We start from the raw sequence: 18,121 nt of genomic DNA on the forward strand, positions 1-18,121 counted from the left end.
AGAATATAATTGCAGGGGAGTTATTTTATAATAGAATATAATTGTAGGGGAGATTTTTTCCAGCTGCAGCACATATTTTTGCTGCTGTTGTGGTAGCGCTGAGCAGAATGCGAGCCCTGGTTCTTTGTAGCATTTGCATTAATTGTACAGCCAAAAGTCTCAGGATCTGTTATACACAGAAAGCGGGTGGAGGAACACAGGTGAAGAGAGCGCTGCCAACAAGAAACATGCCGTGGAAGTGAAAATGAAAATTCCCAGCGAGTATTGTCAGGCGGTTTATCCACATGCTCTTTTGCAACACGCTTTTGGTAATAAAGAGTCATCAACCTGTTCTTTCTCCTGACCAACCTTTCTCTCAGCTTGCCTGTACAAAATCCTTCAGTAGCCAATGCTGAACTGAGAATATTCTTCTCTGCCTTCCCCATCTTCTTGCCTGAGTTTTCTTTCTTTAACAAGCACAACAGCATGCTGCTGTATCTTCAAAGAGGAAATTAATTCCGTCCGCAAAAGGGTCAAGTGCTAGAAAGTGCATAGCAATGCAGTTTGCATGGCAGGATACAGAAGATATGATGCTAATAAGATTCTAAGATGAGAACAGCAGACTGGCTCTGGGGATTCAGATGAAGGGTTCTGTAAATTTTAAAAGAAATGGTCTCCAAAAACTAATGATGTCTGCTTTCCAATTCATTAATAATGTGGAGCAGGGAGATGGGAGTGAGAAGCGGGCCATGCTTTGAAATATCGAAATGTAACGAGGAAGAAAACAGTGAGAGCTCATCTCATTGGGGTCATAAAGCTGGGAGAAGGAGGCCGGCTGTGGGGAAGCATCGTGTCAGTGCCTAGGGGGAAGGGAATTGCGTTGTGGGGCGTGTATATTTATGGGCAGACTCTCTATGCTTGTGGGTATACAGTTCCTTGCTGAAGAAACATTGGCGTATCAATACAGCTTTTCTGCGCTGCTGTCGAGCGTGATGGTGATGGTGATGTGCTGCGCAGAGCGTCTGATGGATTCTAAAAGCACGTCTGAATCATCTTAGCATATTTACAAATGGCTCTTTGCAAACCTTGCCCTTCACCTTTTTGCATTGTGTGCACGGAACTGAGTAACAAGAACCTGAACCTTGTTTGTAGTTAATAGTGGAAGAAAAACCCTCAGGCAAAGCCTAATGAACCAAGAGCAATTCTGAGCTCTCCTCTATAATATCTGCAGAGACTGTGCCTTTCCAAGGGCTGCCTGGACACATCGTGTGACCTTGCTGCTTTACATCATTAATATTTCCCATTACAGGGATGGTGTTTGCATGAAGCTGCTGTTGTGCAGATATTATGCCAGAGTCTCTCCCTCCTGCATGCAGACTTTGCAGCTAATAGGAACGGTCTCTGCTTGAACAGTTCCCAGAATGGGGAGGTGTATGGCAGGAGAGTTTCTCCACGACTCTTATTTTGACAAAGCGGTTGCATTTGCAGAGCGAGGTTCAGGTTTTCCTCCTCCCTTCTCGCTTTATCTGCGTGATAGTTTCTGCTCTCCCCGCCAAGCCTCCCACCAGTGGCGACGGGCGAGGGTCTGGGGGCGCTGGCTGTGCCTCGGAGCCGTGCCCTCGCTGCCGGTTCGTTCAAGCCAGCACGCAGCCCAAGCGCTGGGAGAGGGCTCAGCTGCCTACAACCCCTGCCAGAAGCAGCCTGGCACAAAGCAGGCCTTTGTGTGTCAGACACGAGGCCTGTGCCGCCACCACCACCGCTGCCCAGAGACTGACAGCCGTGGGGCTTGCAGCACAGCCGTGCTCTCAGGTGCAGCAAGGTGTGCCCCCCGTCACGCCAGCCCTGCTCAGGCTCTGATGCCTGACTCTGGCAGGACAACCCCATGACCCCAATGTAGCTCTGCCCGGCTCCTGACAGCGCTGCCGTGCTTGCAGCCTGTGGCCATGTGGCTAGCTTTCTGTTGCTGTGGTCACAGGGTCTCCACAGCATGCAAGCCTCAAGGTAATGAATCCTTCCTCTGGGAAACAGTCAGGCTTCCAAGCAGGGCGCAGCAGACTGTCAGCCAGGTGTGGCAGCTCCCCACCCCCTTCAGCATGGGGCACGGGGCAGGGCTTTCTGGGAGATGGTGCCAGCGGTCTAAGGAGACGCTGCATTGCATTTGGGTTCCCTGGTGAGAGCGGAAGCCCAGGCAGAGCTCAGACGCCCATGCCTGCATTGGGTATACATGCCATCTGCTTCCTTGCCCTGAGGTATGGGGAGATCCCAGTGCCCCAGAGCAAACCATGACCCCACTGGTATCAGCCCCCAAACACCACATCCAGCACCTGTTGTTTCCTGCCATCTGCTTCCCTCTTTCTAGGAAACATAATCAACCTTTTACAGGCTTCCCTGTAAACTGCCAGGGCAGCCCGCCCAGGAGTGCGTCAGATCCTCTCTTTGCACCGTCTCGCACCTGAGTCTGAAATCCTTCCTGAGAGAGGAGACGGGAGCTGTTTTCCCCAGGAAATCTCAAGATAGACGCGGTAACAATTTTCTTTGAGGTTCTTCAGTGGAGTTCCTGCTTGTTACCCAATTTTTCAGCTGGGTGATTGAGGCACGTGGTTATAGAACGATTTTGCCCGCGGTCACACGGCAAGTCAATGGAGCAGACAGGATCGTGGCTGCCTGGCTGTGCAGCAGAGGTGCAATTTGTGCGCGTCATGACCATCTGGGCCATCTGGGAACATGACAAGCACAGCCCGAGCTGGGCTGCCTTCTTCCAGTGCTTGTGGCCAGGACAGCCTCTACTCTTCAGGGATGGGTTTAGTTTTCATTGCACCTCACCAGGGTCAGTCTGGGTTGTGCATGCAGAGTCTGTTTGCAGTGATGGGAGAGGGGACACGGTGTAATCTGCACAGGCTTCACAAGCAGCTGCATTGTTTCTGAGTGTTTCTGTCCTTACTGAATGGCCCTGAGGTGTCCTGCTCCCCTTGTTTTGCTAAAGAGAAGATTGGGTGGCTTGTCACCACCATGGGCCAGGACCACATCCAGTAAGCACCATCTCTGCCCCAGAGCACTTCTGATCTAAGATGACAGGACAGGTGGATGTGGAAAAGGAGTACAGGAAACAAGGAGATGGCGTCAGGCCAGACGGGCAGGATTCGATTTCAGTGTTGGAGGAGAGACGGCAGATGCGGTAGGCATGGGCCACGGAGAGCCTTGAAAGATGAAGGAGGGAGGGGTGCACATGGTAACAGCACAGGCCTGGTAAACTGAACGTGACAGCAGCTTTCTGCACAGGTGTGAGCAGGCAAGGTGCAATCTGCACAGGCTGGAAGTAGGGGTAGCAAGGGAGTAGAGACCATCACTGAAGCTTGGCCCAAGTCCTATCATGTATCATAGAAAATGAGGGTTGGAAGGACCTTGGGGGGGGGGTCACATCTAGTCCGACCCTGTGCTCAAAGCAGGACCAGCCCCAACTAGATCATCCCAGCCAAGGCTTTGTCTGCCCAGGTCTTCAAAACCTCCAAGGATGGAGACTTCACCACCTCTCTGGGTAGCCTGTTCCAGTGCTTTACTATGCTCCTCATGAGAGAGTTTTTCCTAATACCTAACCTCAACTTCCCTTGCTGCAGCTTGTGCCCATTGCTCGTTGTCCTGTCATCTGCCCCCACAGAGAACGGTCCAGCTCCTTCCTCTTTGCAGCCCCCCTGCAGGGAGGTGAAGGCTGCTCTCCAATCCCCCTCAGTCTTCTCTTCTCTAAACTAAATACACATAGTTCACTCAGCCTCTCCTCACAAGTCCTGTGGCCCAGGCCCCCAGACATTTTTTTTGCCCTCCGCTGGACTCTTTCCTATGTGACCACATCCTTTCTATAATGGGGGGTCCACAACTGGACACAGTTCAGTCTTAGCTGCGTCTCCAGTTGTTCAGGAAGAATTGGCAAGAACTGCAAGCTGCAGCTTTGCTTCTTGTCAGCTGTAAGGGAGCTGTTTCTGTGGCAGGCTCAGCTGTGCTCATGCATCCACTTCTCCCTTTCCTGCAAGCCCTGATGTTAGCACTTGCTTGGCGACATGTTCTGGGGCGTATGACGCTCTCATGCCAGAAGTGTGTGGCAGGGCAGGGTCTGGCTATGTTGGAGCTGTGGATGTTCTCCAAGGAATGGCATTGGCCGTGGCCACTGCTGGGGGCTGCCTGGTGCTGCACCAGCTCCCTCCCCCTGTGGCTAAGGGCATTTTCTGGTGAGGCAGTTCTCCCCTCCTTCTCCCTTGGCTGCCAGAGCCCAACTCACTGAAGTGCCAGACATGCTGCAAAGCTAGGGTTTGGATAGGGGAGACAGGAGCAGAGATGGGACGATTTATCCTGCTACCCTGTCTAGCTGGCAGCGAGCAGTCTGTACTGACTAGGGTGCACTCATCTCATGGGGAACTGTTGCAGAAGCTGCTAGTGGTGGGCAACGGGAATCTGAGAGTTTCATGCTTGGCGTTTTAGGGTCATGGAGCTAACGCATTTGCTAACGCATTTGCTGGGGAGCTCTATGTGAGCATCAGCACTGCTGATTTGTGACTCAGTGTCTTTAATATCCTGGAGTAACCCCTGTAGAGTTGAATGGGGCAGGCCACACCTGGCAGCTGCCTGCTTCAGGTTGTCTGTAAACTCCAGAGATGATTTTGCAGCAGCTTATTCTTGATGTGCCCTTGCCAAGTTTTCTGAGAGTTGTGGGGCTAGCGGCATCGTTCTGACAAAGCTTAGATCCTGGGGGACAGCTCTGGTCATCAGATTGCAGCATGTAAGGCCCCTGCTGTGGATAAAGCTGCACTCTGCACTTGCCTGCCAGCCCCTCCTGCTCCAGGGCATCACACCTCAGCTTTCTCTCTCAAAGGTTCTAGAGAAAGAAGCCAAGATCCAGGAGCTGCAGCAGATCATCACGGGCCTTCACCAGGAAATTTCCCTGAAGGACTTGGAGGCAGCAAGCAAAATACAAGCGAAGCACCTGTTCGAGACCAAGATCCAGTCCCTCCAGCAGATGCTAAGTGCCCTCCGCGGCTCGTGTGAGCTGTAATGCGGCCCCTCACACGCTCCCTCTGTTCCACGGCTGTTGCTGTCACTGCTTCTGCTGAGCTTCTGTCCCCGCTCCATGGAGCCGGGCATGGAAGTGGAATACCAGGAGTTGCAGGGACTGCAGCTTACCCCTTCCTTCTCTGCGGCCAGCAGCTACATGTCCAGAAGTGCCCCCTTCCCTGGCATGCTTGCCAGTGGTCTGTGCCAGCTGGGTCTGTTGGCTGTGTGGCTTGTCCCTGGCAGGCACTGTGAGCAGCAGGAGGCTGGCATGCAACTGCTCGTATCTGAGGTGCCCATGGCAGAGAATCTCTTCAGGAGGGTGACTCTGGTTGACATTGTCAATGGTGACTGCGTTACCTGACACGTGTCACTCAGACTTGGCTGGGCCTCTGTTCGCTGGCAGTGAGGATGTCTGCCTGCCTGGCAGGGTGCAGCACATGGCTAAGTAATGCTGATGGAAGGCCATGGTCGGTGATGTGGGGAGCAGGGACTTGCAGTTCCTGCTTTCCAGCTTGAGGCTTGGCGCCCACAAGCCAGGCTGCTGCTAGGGCCTGCCGAATGCGCCAGGCATGGTTCATGTGGCATGCCATCCTCATCACTCCGCCAGAGCATGCAGCATCCTTGCAGAGGCTGAGCCATTCAGAGGTGGCACAGTCAGTCCCTCCCTGTGCACTCAGGTGCAAATCCCTGGCTCCATATAGGGCCTGCCTGGGCAGCCATCCTAAGCAGGGCCCCTGGTCCCATGCTGCTGGGTGCCAGACTCTCACAGACAGGTGTTCTTCTGAGAAAGTGTGTAGGGCCCTGTCTGGCAGCTGCCTCCCCTATGCACGCCAGGCAGATGGCAGAGGAGCCATGTGCATGCCTCGTCTCTGATAGAAACCTTCCTGCAGCCCAGGGGGCTGGTCACTGCCAGTGAGGCCAGAGGGTTCAGGCCCTATCCTCAGATTTTGGTGTCTCCCTGCTGGGGAGGGGATGTCTGCACCTTGGGGTGGCATTAACCTTCTCATGACCCAGTGCTTGCAGTCTGCCTGGTATGTGGTGTAGGTTGGGGAAATGCCCTTTGATGTGAGTGCAATCATAGGGCCAGGTGATGGGGCAGGTGAGGGACAAACCCAGAGTCCAGCCTGCTTGCTGCATTTGTGTATTTGAGGGACACAGGAAGACGCTGTCCTGATCATGCATCCAGTGTCCCTGCATGGCACCACATGGGCAGCCAAGCATGGCTCCCCATGCTCCTGCCCCTCTGGGGCCCCTGGGCTCTCTGCAGTGCCCACTCACTCCTGGTGCCGGCATGACCTGCACAGGTGAGCTGATGTCACAGCACAGGTGTCAGACTTGCACAAGACCACAGGCGCTCACTTAGCCAGCCTGATCCCCACCCTGGTGCTGAGGAGCTGAGCCATGGCTGCTGTCTAAAAGGCCTGAGCAGCCTGGAGGAGACAGGCAGCGGGCAGGCCTGCGCAGCCCAGGCTCTGTGACGACGCAGGAATTGGGGGCAGGCGAGTGGCAGGGCGGCTGCTGCAGGAATCTGCACAGCCGCTCTCCTGCCTGCTAGCTCCTTTGCATCTGTCTCCAGCTGCTGCCTTTCCCCTCCCCTCCCCTTGTTATTCTCCCTTTGACCACTTTTCAGTGCACGCAGGTCAAGAACTTGCCCTGTGGAAAGAGAGAGGCTTGGGTAGAAATTAGGAGGTTTAATCAAAGGTCCAGCAGAAACTGCTCCAGCAGAACGAGCTGCCATTCAAAGGTCCTTGCCTCTGTCTCCCCACGGCCAAAGCCATGCACAAGGCCTGGGGCAGGTGGGCAGAGGGTTGGAGGGGGCAGTCACACTGTGCTGCTTGCCCCAGTCCTACTCTCGGTAACAGTGTCGGAGAGCGGTGGTTCACAGGCCCCCTTCCATTCTCAGAAACTGCCACGTACTTTAGACCACACGCACATCCCGAGGCATCCCAAAGGGAGGGTCTGATGGGGGCAGGAGATGTGGGCAGAGGGGAGAACTGGGATGAGGCAGGTGGAGTTCAAAGGTTTCAGTGGCCAGCGTGGCACGGCCCTTACCCCCCGCTGGTACACAGTGTAGGACTTGGAGTCTGTCAGCTCCACAATGAGCTGGGAGGTGGTGGAGGGCAGGCTGTGCTCAGCCTTGTTCATGCCCTCCCCAGCAATGGGGGCTTGCTGCGTGCAGCTGTGTGCAGTCAGGGCCCTCCTCTCCTTTGCCAGGGTCTGCAGCCTCCTGCTGCCACCTCCCCAGGCCAGTGCCTACCCCATGTGGACACCCCGCAGGCTTGCTCAGGCCCCTCCATGCTACCTGGGCAGGTGGGGGCGGCGGGAGCAATCCATGGGGCTGCTTGTTCTGTTGTTTCCTTTGTGCCACAGACCCTGAGCGAGGCAGAGCCAGAGGCAGTGGGCGCGAGAGTCCTGTCTGAGGGGAGCCGGCGGGGGGAGAGCAGAATAGGCTGTGAGATCTATCGCTGGCAATTTAGATTCAGAGACATTTCATCTGCAGTTCCCTCAAGTGTTGAATTGAATGAAACCAGCACAGCAGCGCGCAGCTGGGGGAGGGGCTCTGAGCACTCCCAGCGAGCCACGGAGGGGCAGGCAGCTTGTACAACACATCACACCCTTGGGCTGAAATTTGGATCCGTGCGGAGCCAGGGCGAGCTGCTGGCAAGGCCCACCCCATGCTGCAGGGAGGGTGGGCTCTCGCGATACGTGCTGCATGTCCCGCAGCTGCATCACTACCAGCCTTCACGTGCCGTCAGTCAGCTTTAGCTTGCCAGGCTGTGGAGAAAAGCTTGAAAAGATGACTTGGAAAAGCTCAGAACCTGGGAGGGAAATGGAGGCGCTCCAGTGTGCTTCATCCTATCGCGCTCAGAGTCTTTGGGGCTGGCTTGCGATTTCCAGAGGCATTGGCAGGATACTGTGTACAGTCCCTAGACTGCCCTTGCTCCCACTGCTCTGGGGGCTGCATGCTTTGCCCCATATCTGTACCATATCTACCTTTGCCAGATGGAGCAGGGCCTGTCCTCATGGCATCTCAGTTCAGCTCGCTTGCTTGGGGGATGCAATGTGAGCCCCTGCAGGGAGGGTGTGCATGTGGGGACCAAAAAAGGGTGATAAAAAAAGGGCTGGGTTTGCCTTGTGTGGGGCATTCCCTGGGGAGCAGAGCCTTGTCCCCAGCCCTTCCTGCTGCTTAAACCAGAGGGGAAGGGGACGGAGGGCTGCTGCTGCACAGAGGTGGGTGTGAAGCCCATGCAGCACCTGCGGGATACTGAGCAGGAGGACACCCTGCTCTGAGTTTGGCCGCAGTGACATGGGGATTTCACTGCTCCCGTTTGGAAGAGGGCGAGGCACTGTAAGGGGCAGCCAGGCCGCAGCCCGGAGCTGTCCCCAGCACCATCAGTCTTGGCCAGCGGTTCTCCGCGTCTTCAGCCGAAGGGCACCCTTGTTAGACTCGGCCCCCTCAGAAAATGCCAGCTTGGAGCTTTCGCTTTACTGACTACAAAACAATAATAGAGCAAGTCTTGTGTCATGGAGAGCTTGGGCCGTGGCAGGTCAGAAGGCTTTCACCACTCGATTCCTGTTCAAAACCTGTGGGTTTATCTTTGTGAATCATGTTTGCACACCTGGCAGCCCACAACAGGGATCTAGGGGCAGCCCAGGTGCCGCAGCACTGTCTAGCACTGGCCTACTGCAGCAGTTTGAGTCACTGTAATGCGCTGGTACTGTCCCTGTTGGGGTCTTCCCCTGTTCAGGGCCCTTCTCACTGCCCCTTCCCAAAATCATCCACTGTGTGTGCGAGCGTGCCCGGGTGCACCCATGCACGGGGAAGCAGGAGCTGCTGCTTCAGCTACACCAAGCAATTAAACTCTGGCTGCTGAGGGATGAGCAGGAGGCCCTGATTCTCTTTTCCTTTGCAGTAATTGCCTCAGCAATCAGCTTTGATCACCCGAGAGCAGAGGAGACGAGTGTTGCAGGTTGACATCAGTGGTTTTAATACATCCATTTACATACGCGGGCGCAGAGCAGTGCACAGCGTTCCAGAGCATCTCTGACCCAAACCATCGCTGCTCTATAGACACCTCATTTAATTTAATACCTTGCCACTGCTGCTGAAGCTACGGGACAGGGTGGGGGATGGATAATCAAGCCTCACTTGCTCCCTGCAAATGCCTGTAGCGATGACGTGAAAGTAATTGCTTTTGAAAAGCAAAGCAGAAATGGCACAATTGATTCCACTTAAATGAGAGGAGGGGTGGGGGACACTCGCCCAAAACGTGTCACCCTCTTTCCAGCTGCAAGCAAATGGCTGCCTGCATCTGCATGGGGAAGGGGAGCAGTGGTCCCAGCCTGGTAAGAGGGTGAGGAGCTTTCTGATCGCGGGGATGTCCGTAGCAGGGCAGAGTCCTTTGTCTGACTATGCCATGAGCCTCAGAGGTGCTGCAGCCCTGCCCTGTGGCTCCCTGTGTCTGTTCCTTTGGGCACAAACAGCTGCTGTGATGGCTCATTCCCCTGTTTTCAGGGACGAGGTTGCTGCTCTGTTGTTGCAAGTACCAAGCAGGTGTGTGGCATCTCCTCCTGCCCTTCTGTCCTCCAGCAGGACAATGCTGAGCTGGCCCCAGCCTCTGGCAGCCCGTCTAACTAGGCAAGGTTCAGGCCAGGTCTTGGGCTGCTCCTAGCTGGGGGTCCCCTCTGGTCTCCTAGGTCTCCCCTCATGCGCTGGTCCCCTGGTTGCACCCTGCTCACCCTGAGGGGCAGTTGCCTCCCTCCTGTTTAGGCTGCAGTCTTGCCCCTGACCCAGCCTGGGGAGACACTTGGACACAACCCAATCAGCTGAGGGGGCAAGGGCCTGGGACATGGTGACTTGTGTCCACCTAGGCCCGGGACCTCCCCTGTGGGCAGATGCCAGGGTGGCATGTGCTGAATGGGAAGGTGCTTTGCACCCTTGTTCCCTGAGCACCGTGCCATGCTGCATCCTGCATGGTTCCATGACGCGGTGCCACGGCTATTCTGTCGTGCACCCAGGCAGCTGCGGGGCTGAGGACACGACTGGCCAGTTGCGTGTCCACTGTGCCAGTGCCCAGCTCTGAACATGCTGCTCCTGCGTTCTTGTTCCGTAGGACTGGACGGGCCGAGCAAGCCTGGCTGCCATCTCCAGACCCTTTGCCCGTCTTGTCAGTCCTCTCTGAGGCAGCCGCCCATGTTTGCTCCATCTTCTTAGGCAGTCTTGGGGTGGCTGCTTTGTGGTCTTGTGGTCCCCTGGACATCCTGCATCCTTGCAGCCAGGTGGCATGGCAGCACAGGCTGGGAGTGCTGTTCAGCGGTCTGTCCCTGGACTCAGGGGCAAGCAAATGGCTCCTCTCCTCTGCACAGCTGCAGGCTCTGGGCCTGCTTGGACTTGCCACCCTGTCAGGCTCAGCCCAGCCAGTGGCCTGGGGAAGGGCCTGCCCTGAGCTTGGCTGCTCAGGGCCCCTGCTGGAGCGGGGCAGCCAGCCCCAGGGTTGAGCTGCTGCTTCCCTCCTGGGCACGGGCAGGGGATCGCCCATGAAACCTTCTGATAATGAGGTTGGTCTCTGGGCAGGGAAGACTGGAAATCCCAACCTCCCAGGCAAGCGGTTTGCAGGATGTTCCCAGCAGTTACCTTGAACGTGCTGACCTGGGTGCCAGTCTCAGGGCTCCCAGTCAATAACAGCGTCATTGTGTCTCTCAAGTCTGTGGGTGCTCAAAGCACTTGCAGAGGCCATTTCCATCCCTGGCACTTGGCACAAGGGTGCCTGGGTCGCCATTGAGCTGCCCATGTGCCCGTGCTGCAGGCGGGCTCTGGACATGGGCATGGCCCAAGTTGGGCATAGGCTGCTCCCGCAACCTAGAGCGGTTCCCTCGACCGCCAACATGCGCTGCACACGTGACAGGGCTTGGAAGGAGCCACATGTTGTGATCGCAACACAATCTCCAACACAGATTTAATTTAGATGTTAGTAATTTATGTTAATTATATGCAAATTAATAATTAATGTATTTATTGGATGTTTACAGCTGGGTGACAGTCTTCAGTAAATACGTTTTACTAATCAATTAGCTTTTAATTAATATTAGAGTTCTCACTGGATTCCATCAGCTGGTGGCAGAGCAGTAATCGCACATGCGTTGGCTCCCGTGTGCTGGCCAGCTGTCCAGGTGCCCATTGTGGGGTGTAGCCAGCTTCAGCCAAGCTCTCTGGCTGGCACAGGGGGTGCCGAGCCTGGTGGAGGTCAGGGGAAGGGTGAGCAGCCAGGCTGTCCCTGGCACAGGAGTGTGGGACAAGTACCCCTGGAGCCCAGAGGATGATGCTACCTGGAGAGGGGCAGTGTGGGTGTCAGGCAGATGGAGCCTGCTCCTCGTGGGCTCTCCGGGCAGACTGCCCGTGATGCCACGAAGTGCAAGGGGGCTGAAGGGCCAGGTGGAGGAGGTACAAGCTCGTCACCATGAGTCTGCACAGCACCAGCACGGTGGGCCCTTCCTGGCCCGTGAGGCCCTCAGGCAGGCAGCAGCACCATGCCCTCCTCAGGACCCTCCTCTGCCTCAAAATCCTTGCACCCAGGCCAATCATAGCAAGTATATCCTTGGCATGGCCCACAGCTGTGCTAGCAGCAGTGCTGTGGTTTCCATGACGCATGGTATCAGCGAGTCCTAATGTTAGCAACGCTTCAGCTGTGGGGAAATGATGGAAGCCAGCCCCTGCCGAGGATCTGCGCAGGGAGGGGTCTCTGGCCTTCCCTTCTGCCCCTTGCAGCCAGCTGGCAGCCGTATGGCTTCCTGAATGGGCACTGGGGACATGGAGGTGACTTGGGGTTCATCAGTGCAGCAGCTGCAGGGGCCACGATGGGTGCCAGCCTTGGCGGCTTGCTGGTGTGTGCTGGGGGTGGGGAGCAGAGTCCTGGAGCACAGGAGGTGCCTGGGCCAAGGCTGGTGTGATGGTGGGGGCTAGCACCTTGCTAACACCCATGGTGGTCCTCTTCCGGGCGAGCAGCGCCTTGGCACCGTGTTGTCCTGAGAGCCAGCTCTCCTGCTCCCAGGCCAGCAAGCTCCTCAAGGCAGAGGTAAAGGCCCTTGGCAGCCCCACCTGAGCCATGTGCCCCATCACAGCCACGTGACCTAGAAACAAACCTTGGCACAACAGCAGGTGTGGCCAGCAGCATCTGCTGCCTCCCTGTCCGAGTCTCCTGTCTCTCCAGGCCCTCATGGACCAAGCCACCAGTGCTGTGGCCCTCTGCACATTCTTGCCTGGCCACGGCAAGGCAATGGTAGCTGTGAGACACTGGGTTAGTGCCAGGGACCTGCCCCACCTTTGGGGCTGCAACAGCACAGATAGCTGTGGCAGATCAATACTTTAGTCTTGCATGCTATTTGCTCAGTAGCTGACATTCACCATCCTTGCTTGCTCCCTCCCCATGTAAACTCTCTTCAGCTGGAATGTCGAGATGCAAAAACCCAGAGCCTCCAGAACCAGCTCTTGCTCCAGCAGGACAAAGGGGACAGCCTTGCAGCCGAGGTACGTGGCTCCCGTCAGTGTCCTCTCCGGACAGGTGGTACCAGCGGAGAATGCTGGGAGGGCTGCCCATGCACAGCAGCATAGCCTGGTGCTGCAGCACAAGCCCGTGCCAGGAGGGAGCCAGCTGCTGTGTGGTGTTTAATCAAAAGAACCTGGTGTGTATTGCCCTGCCCGCACTCTGCAAAGCCTCCCCGAGATGGAGCGCCGACGGCAGGTGCCCCAGACGGCACGTCTGCAGCCTCCCTGCCTGGGACGTGTCAGTGCTGCTGCTGGCGTGCCTGTCAGATCACACCTACCATATTGGCTTCCTGTCCCCAGAACATCAGGTTTTAGCAGTGGGCGGGGGTGTTTCTCCTCCTGACAATCCCCACCCCCAGCAGCATCGGGGCCTGTGCTAGTCGGGGTTTTGTTAAGCCGTTTAGTATTAATTGATTTTTTTTTCCATTTTTTCTTTCTTTCCCTGGGCGGGTCAATAGCTGGATGCTCAAGAGCAGAGGATCTATCAACTGCAGACCAAGCAGAGGGAGAGGCAGGCAGAACTGGAGCAGAAGCACAGCCAGATCCAGCAGCTCGAACAAGATGTGGAGGCCAGCCGCCGGCTACAGGATGAGTCTCAGAGGCAGGTAAGGGAAGGCTCTGCTTTGCTCCAGCTCCAGTGCCAGCATTGTGGGCCTGGCTGGGACTTCATTTAATGCATTAGGAGCCTGGACCTATGTTCATTTAAAGCATGTAGCGTGAGGAAGGGCTCAGGACCTGGCAGTGGAGCCTGGCAGCTCCCAGCGAGGAAGGTGAGGCACAGGAAAATGAGGGGAGGCTCCATGGCGCTGCTGGCTTCAGATATGGGCTCTCTCGCTAGCTGCCGGTCCTGGGTGTAGCCGCTGTGATCGAGCAGATGTCCTGGGTATTGATCCCTGCACCCTGCTGCTGAGCCCCTCCCAGGGAGAGCACCAGGGCAGCAGCCCTGTGGAGGATGGGGCAGGACTGCATCATCTGGGGGCAAAGCCGTCTTAATTGGTGATAACAGTGCTAAGTGTTTGCCAGGAGATGAGGCTCATTCAGATGTATCGATCTGTGCTCCCCAGGGAGACCAGGACTGAACTGGCCAACTGCAGCCCTGACCAGGGGCCTCCCTGTGACAGTCCATGTCAGTGTCTGGGATTTGCCTCTCCTCCTTCATGTGTGGCTCTAGCTTCTGCCCTGCTGCAGATCCTCTGTTTTCAGGCATCAGCTTCAGAGTCCACCAGGGGCCGCCCGATCGCTTAGATGGTGCGTGCCTGGCTGGGCGGGAAGCCCTGCCTCCCCAGTGCCCAGCCAGCCAGGCTCCCTGCGTGCTATCCCTGCCAGCATCGGGAGTTGCGATGGGATTTTGACTGTGGCTTTTGTTTGGGTCCATACAGTAAGCAGGCTCTTTGGCACGGCAGCTACTGGTGCCACTAATCCCTGCCAGTGCTGCTGTTGCACCTGCATATATAACCCTGTGCCCTGCCTCACTCGGCAACACCCACCAGCCTAAGCAAATGGGTCATGAAACAGTCTCAGGATATCAGAGGTCGAAACACCACTGGAAACAGACTGCAAGGTGGCAGCACACCGGCCAGGGAGAATGCTCCACTAGGCAGGGGTGGTCCAGGGCAAGGACAGCATGGCAGAGTGGGAATGCATTTTGTTTTCACACGGCCACAGGATGGGTTTAATTTGGGTTTTGCACAGCTGGTTGGTGCTGCAGTGCTGCGGTTGCCTTGGAATCTCGCTGCATGTTGGTCATCTTGCTTTTGAGTCATTCAATGTCGGGGGGGTGGGCGCACATGTCTGCAGGATGTGGGTGGAGCTGCATGTAGTCAACCTGCTCATGAGGTGGCCATTGTTGTGGTTCTTGTGTGCATTTGTCTGTCTGCTTCCATGTGAAGGGAGGCAAGTCTGAGCGCATGTGTTCCCTTGCCTAGTGTGTCTTGCTGGTGTCTCTTTGTAAGGGTGCTGCTAATCGTGCATCTATGTTGTGCCAGTCACTGCACTGTCTTGCCCTTTCTCCTTGGGGCTCCTGGATGTTGCGGGCGAGCCCAGTCTGGCTCCTTTGTGTTCAGGTAAAGCCTGCAGCCAGCGGTTCCAACTGATGGGCCGGTTCCCAGAACCTGGTATTATCAGGCTCCCAACTGGCAGGCAGGATATTGAATTTTTCCATTTGCATAATTGACCGGGACAGAGGAGCAAGCAGCTGGAGGTGGAACGTCCTGTGGCTGAAAGGTGACGGACAGCCCAGGCCTTCTGGCGATCCCAGCCAGACCACACTGGCCCTGTGTCTGGGAGCTCCTGCCAGACAGCACTGGACCTGGGAAATCCCCGCTGTCCTGTCCACATTCCCCAAGGCTCCTGCTCCTTGGCTCTTTCCAGCCAGGGCCACGTCCCCCTGTGGCTGCGCAATGCCTGGGCTGGCTTCCTCCTGCATCTGCCACCAACATATAAAGGATGCCTGCAGCTAGCACTGGCATGACCCCCGTCCAATCCTGATGTCCCCTTCACTGGGGCATCAGAGCAGAGGCAGGCAGGGCTCCTTGCTCCTGTCTGCTGGCGAATGCAGGTCAAGGCCAAGCCTTTGCACCCACTGGCCAGGCAGCAACACCTCTTCCTGAGACGAGGCCCAGCCTTTGGGGTCCAGGCCCCTCAGGACACAGGAGAGGCACCCTGGCTGCAGGCTTGCATGCGTGCTATGTTGTTCAGAGTCCTTGGGCAGAGCTGAACACCTGTCATATTGGCTTACGTCGTGTTTGCCTTTTTCCTCAGCTTGCGGAGTGTAATGTGCGCCTGGCTCAGGTGGAAGGAGAGAACGAGGCCCTCAGAGTCCACCAGCGAGAGCAGCTGCTGGAGGTGAGGCATCTTGAGCACTAGGACGAGGTATAGGAAAGCAGCAGACACCATGGGAAAACAAGTGTGAGACCGGTCAGGGGAGCTGCGCCTGCCCCGTTAGGGGCCCAGCTGACACAGCTTGCCAACTCCTAGCAGCTGCACTCAAAGTCTGGAATGGGCTCCCAGGCACCGAGAAAGCAGATGTGGTGCCAATCTACCTAAAGGAGAAAAAAACGATTGTAGAGTTGAGGCTTAGCTTCAGCCTGAGGCCAGCCAGTGGATTCAGGGGCGATTAAAGCCAGAGATCCTCTCTTCAGATCTCCCACAGAACACCAGCCATAGGCCTGCCTTGGACTGAGTCCTGACTGAGCTGAAACAGGTCTTCTAGAAGAGCATCCTGTCTGGATTCAAACGTTCCCAGTGCAGCACTAGCACAGGCCTGCATATGTGATCTGCATGGTGAATTCCTCTTGCTGTTCACATGTGCACCTTTTCTTTGCTGCATTTGTCTTGTTTCTGCTGCCCTTGGTCAGGTCCTTGTAGATCTTTTATCTGCCAGGCAGGTGAGTCCTCTGCTTCTGAGTCTGTCCCTGCGTAGGGTTTCATACACTGTGAGCCAGTCCTGACTTGACCCTAAGCTACATAAATCAAGCTCCTGGGGCCTTGCTCTATCACAGATTTATCGTCCTTGAGGTTCTTCTGAGCCTTCTCCCACATGTCCACATCCCCAGCTCTTCCAGGCTTTTCCTGTAGGTCATGTTTTCTAGGCCTCTGAGTTTTGTCATTCTGCTGAAGTCTTTCTAATTTTTCCACAGTTCTTGAAGTACAGAGCCCAAAACACAACACAGTTTTCCAGGGGAGGCCTCAGTGCTGAATAGAGCAGAAGAATTGGTTTCCTTCGCTTTCAGATGATGCTCAGTTGATACAGCCCACTATACTATTGGTTTTTGCAACAAGAGCAGTTTCTTGAGTCCTGCTGAGTCTGTGGTCGGCTGTGACCCCAGGGACTTTGCATGCAGTTTGTCAGCCTCTCCAGTTGTTCCCCACTTTGTACTTGTGCCCGCAATTGTTCCATCCAAAGCATGCAGGATTTTGCACTTGTCCTCACCAGATCTCATTCATTTAACCCGGGACCATTTTGCCTGTTTATTAAGGTCATTCTGAATCCCAGATGCATCCTCTTCTCTGTCCTACCAGGACCCCTTTCAGTGTTACTACTACTACTCTGTCGGATCATGAGGTTTCATCATGACTTGTGATACTTTTTGGTTTTTTCAGTGGTTTTCTTGCTGAGAGGCAGGGAATGAGGAGCAGAGAATGGGAATTTGAAGGATAGGAGACTTGGAGAAAAGGGAGACAGCGAGGGAGCCTGGAGGGGCAGCACCTCCATGTCTGTAGCATTCGCAAGCTCTAGGGACCAGCAGTCCCTGGAGGCTGCCACAGGACATCTGCTGTGGAGCCCTGTCAGCATAATTTAGCACCAGGAGCATGAGTTATGGGCCTGCCCTTTACAGGAGGGCCGGCTGCTCAGCCCTGCCTGTCAGATGGGTCCCTCCTGCCTGATGGCGAGCTCTCCCAGCCAGCGGCTCACCGCATGGCACATCTGTGTGAATGTGGCCCCCATGCTAATGTCTCTCTGAAATGGAGCTGAGAAAGCTGTTAACCTCAGTTAGCCGCCTGTCCTCGCTGTGACCCAGATAAATCACCGGAGCTGGGGCTTCCAGGGACTCTCCCTCCAGGCAGGGGAAATGGATGGCCGTTCCGCACGGGTGCTACCCAGAGAGGACTGAGTTTCCAGCTCCCGCTGGGGAGGGAATGGGGGGACTTCTGCTCCCAGGAGCTGTGCTTGGGTGTGGCTCCCATTAGGCTGCAGTCCTAGCCATCCGTCATGCCCTGGAGCCTGTGGCAGCCAGGCACTGGAGTGGCCAGGACAGTTCCCCAGGGTCCAGGAGCCCAGGCATGCTGACTGCCTTATGATTCCCATGTCCCTTCCTGTGCCTCAGGCAATTGCTCCATGCTTGCGAACTGCTTTGGAAGGGAAATAACACACGACCTGTCCCCTCCACGGTGCCCACTGCCCATGCCGCAGTGGTGAGAGCGGTTAGTTGGGTCTTTGGTGCCCACAGGCTGTCTCTGCTTCTCCTGCGCTTGCAGCCATGGAGGCTGCACAGTTGGACGGGGGTGCCACAGACCTTGGTGTAGCCACTGCCACCGCATTTACAGCATGCAGCACTGCATTGTGGACAGCGCCACATAGGCAGGGGGGGCTGGGCAGGGCTGGGCTGGGTGGGCTGCAGTTCCCTGCAGTGAGCCATGTGTCTCCTGCCAGGTGGAGGATTGGGTGGCCAGCGTAAGGAGCAGTGAGCATGCCAGGGAGTGCGTCTCCTGTGAGGCAGGAATGCACAAGCGGGAGGAGCAGGCAGCAGAGCAGGTGTTGCTGCAGCAAAGAGTGTCTGGGCTGCAGGACGAGCTGTGGAAGAAAGAGGCCACAATGCACAGGCTGCAGACAGAGCTGCAGGATACCAGCCAGCTGGTAAGAAGCATGCAGCATCCTCCCAAGCTTGCGGGCCCAACTGGCAAGCACCAGTCTCCCAGCACTCCTCCACTGGGGCCACATGCGCACTCTGCAGTGTCAGCCAGATGGCTCATCTTGCTCACAAGGAGGTGGGCACTCTCATCCTTTCTGGTGCCCATGACCCACAAACTCACCAACCCAGAGGGAGAGATCTGGCTTCC

The 18,121-nt window shown here is 56.2% G+C and overlaps 1 protein-coding gene across 1 annotated transcript in view; it reads left to right on the plus strand.

Annotated features, from left to right (window-relative positions):
* Positions 1 to 18,121, plus strand: part of LOC109310753 (mediator of RNA polymerase II transcription subunit 15-like) — a 141,092-nt gene that overhangs the window by 104,997 nt on the left and 17,974 nt on the right. The window contains exons 5-9 of the mRNA XM_019536095.1: positions 4,841 to 4,986; positions 12,014 to 12,092; positions 12,461 to 12,544; positions 13,021 to 13,167; positions 15,323 to 15,406. Coding sequence (XP_019391640.1) covers positions 4,841 to 4,986; positions 12,014 to 12,092; positions 12,461 to 12,544; positions 13,021 to 13,167; positions 15,323 to 15,406 — 540 coding nt within the window. The remainder of the gene's footprint in view (positions 1 to 4,840; positions 4,987 to 12,013; positions 12,093 to 12,460; positions 12,545 to 13,020; positions 13,168 to 15,322; positions 15,407 to 18,121) is intronic.

Source organism: Crocodylus porosus, unplaced genomic scaffold, assembly GCF_001723895.1.
Source record: "Crocodylus porosus isolate Cpor-Errol unplaced genomic scaffold, CroPor_comp1, whole genome shotgun sequence".
In the NCBI taxonomy this organism is placed as follows: domain Eukaryota; kingdom Metazoa; phylum Chordata; order Crocodylia; family Crocodylidae; genus Crocodylus; species Crocodylus porosus.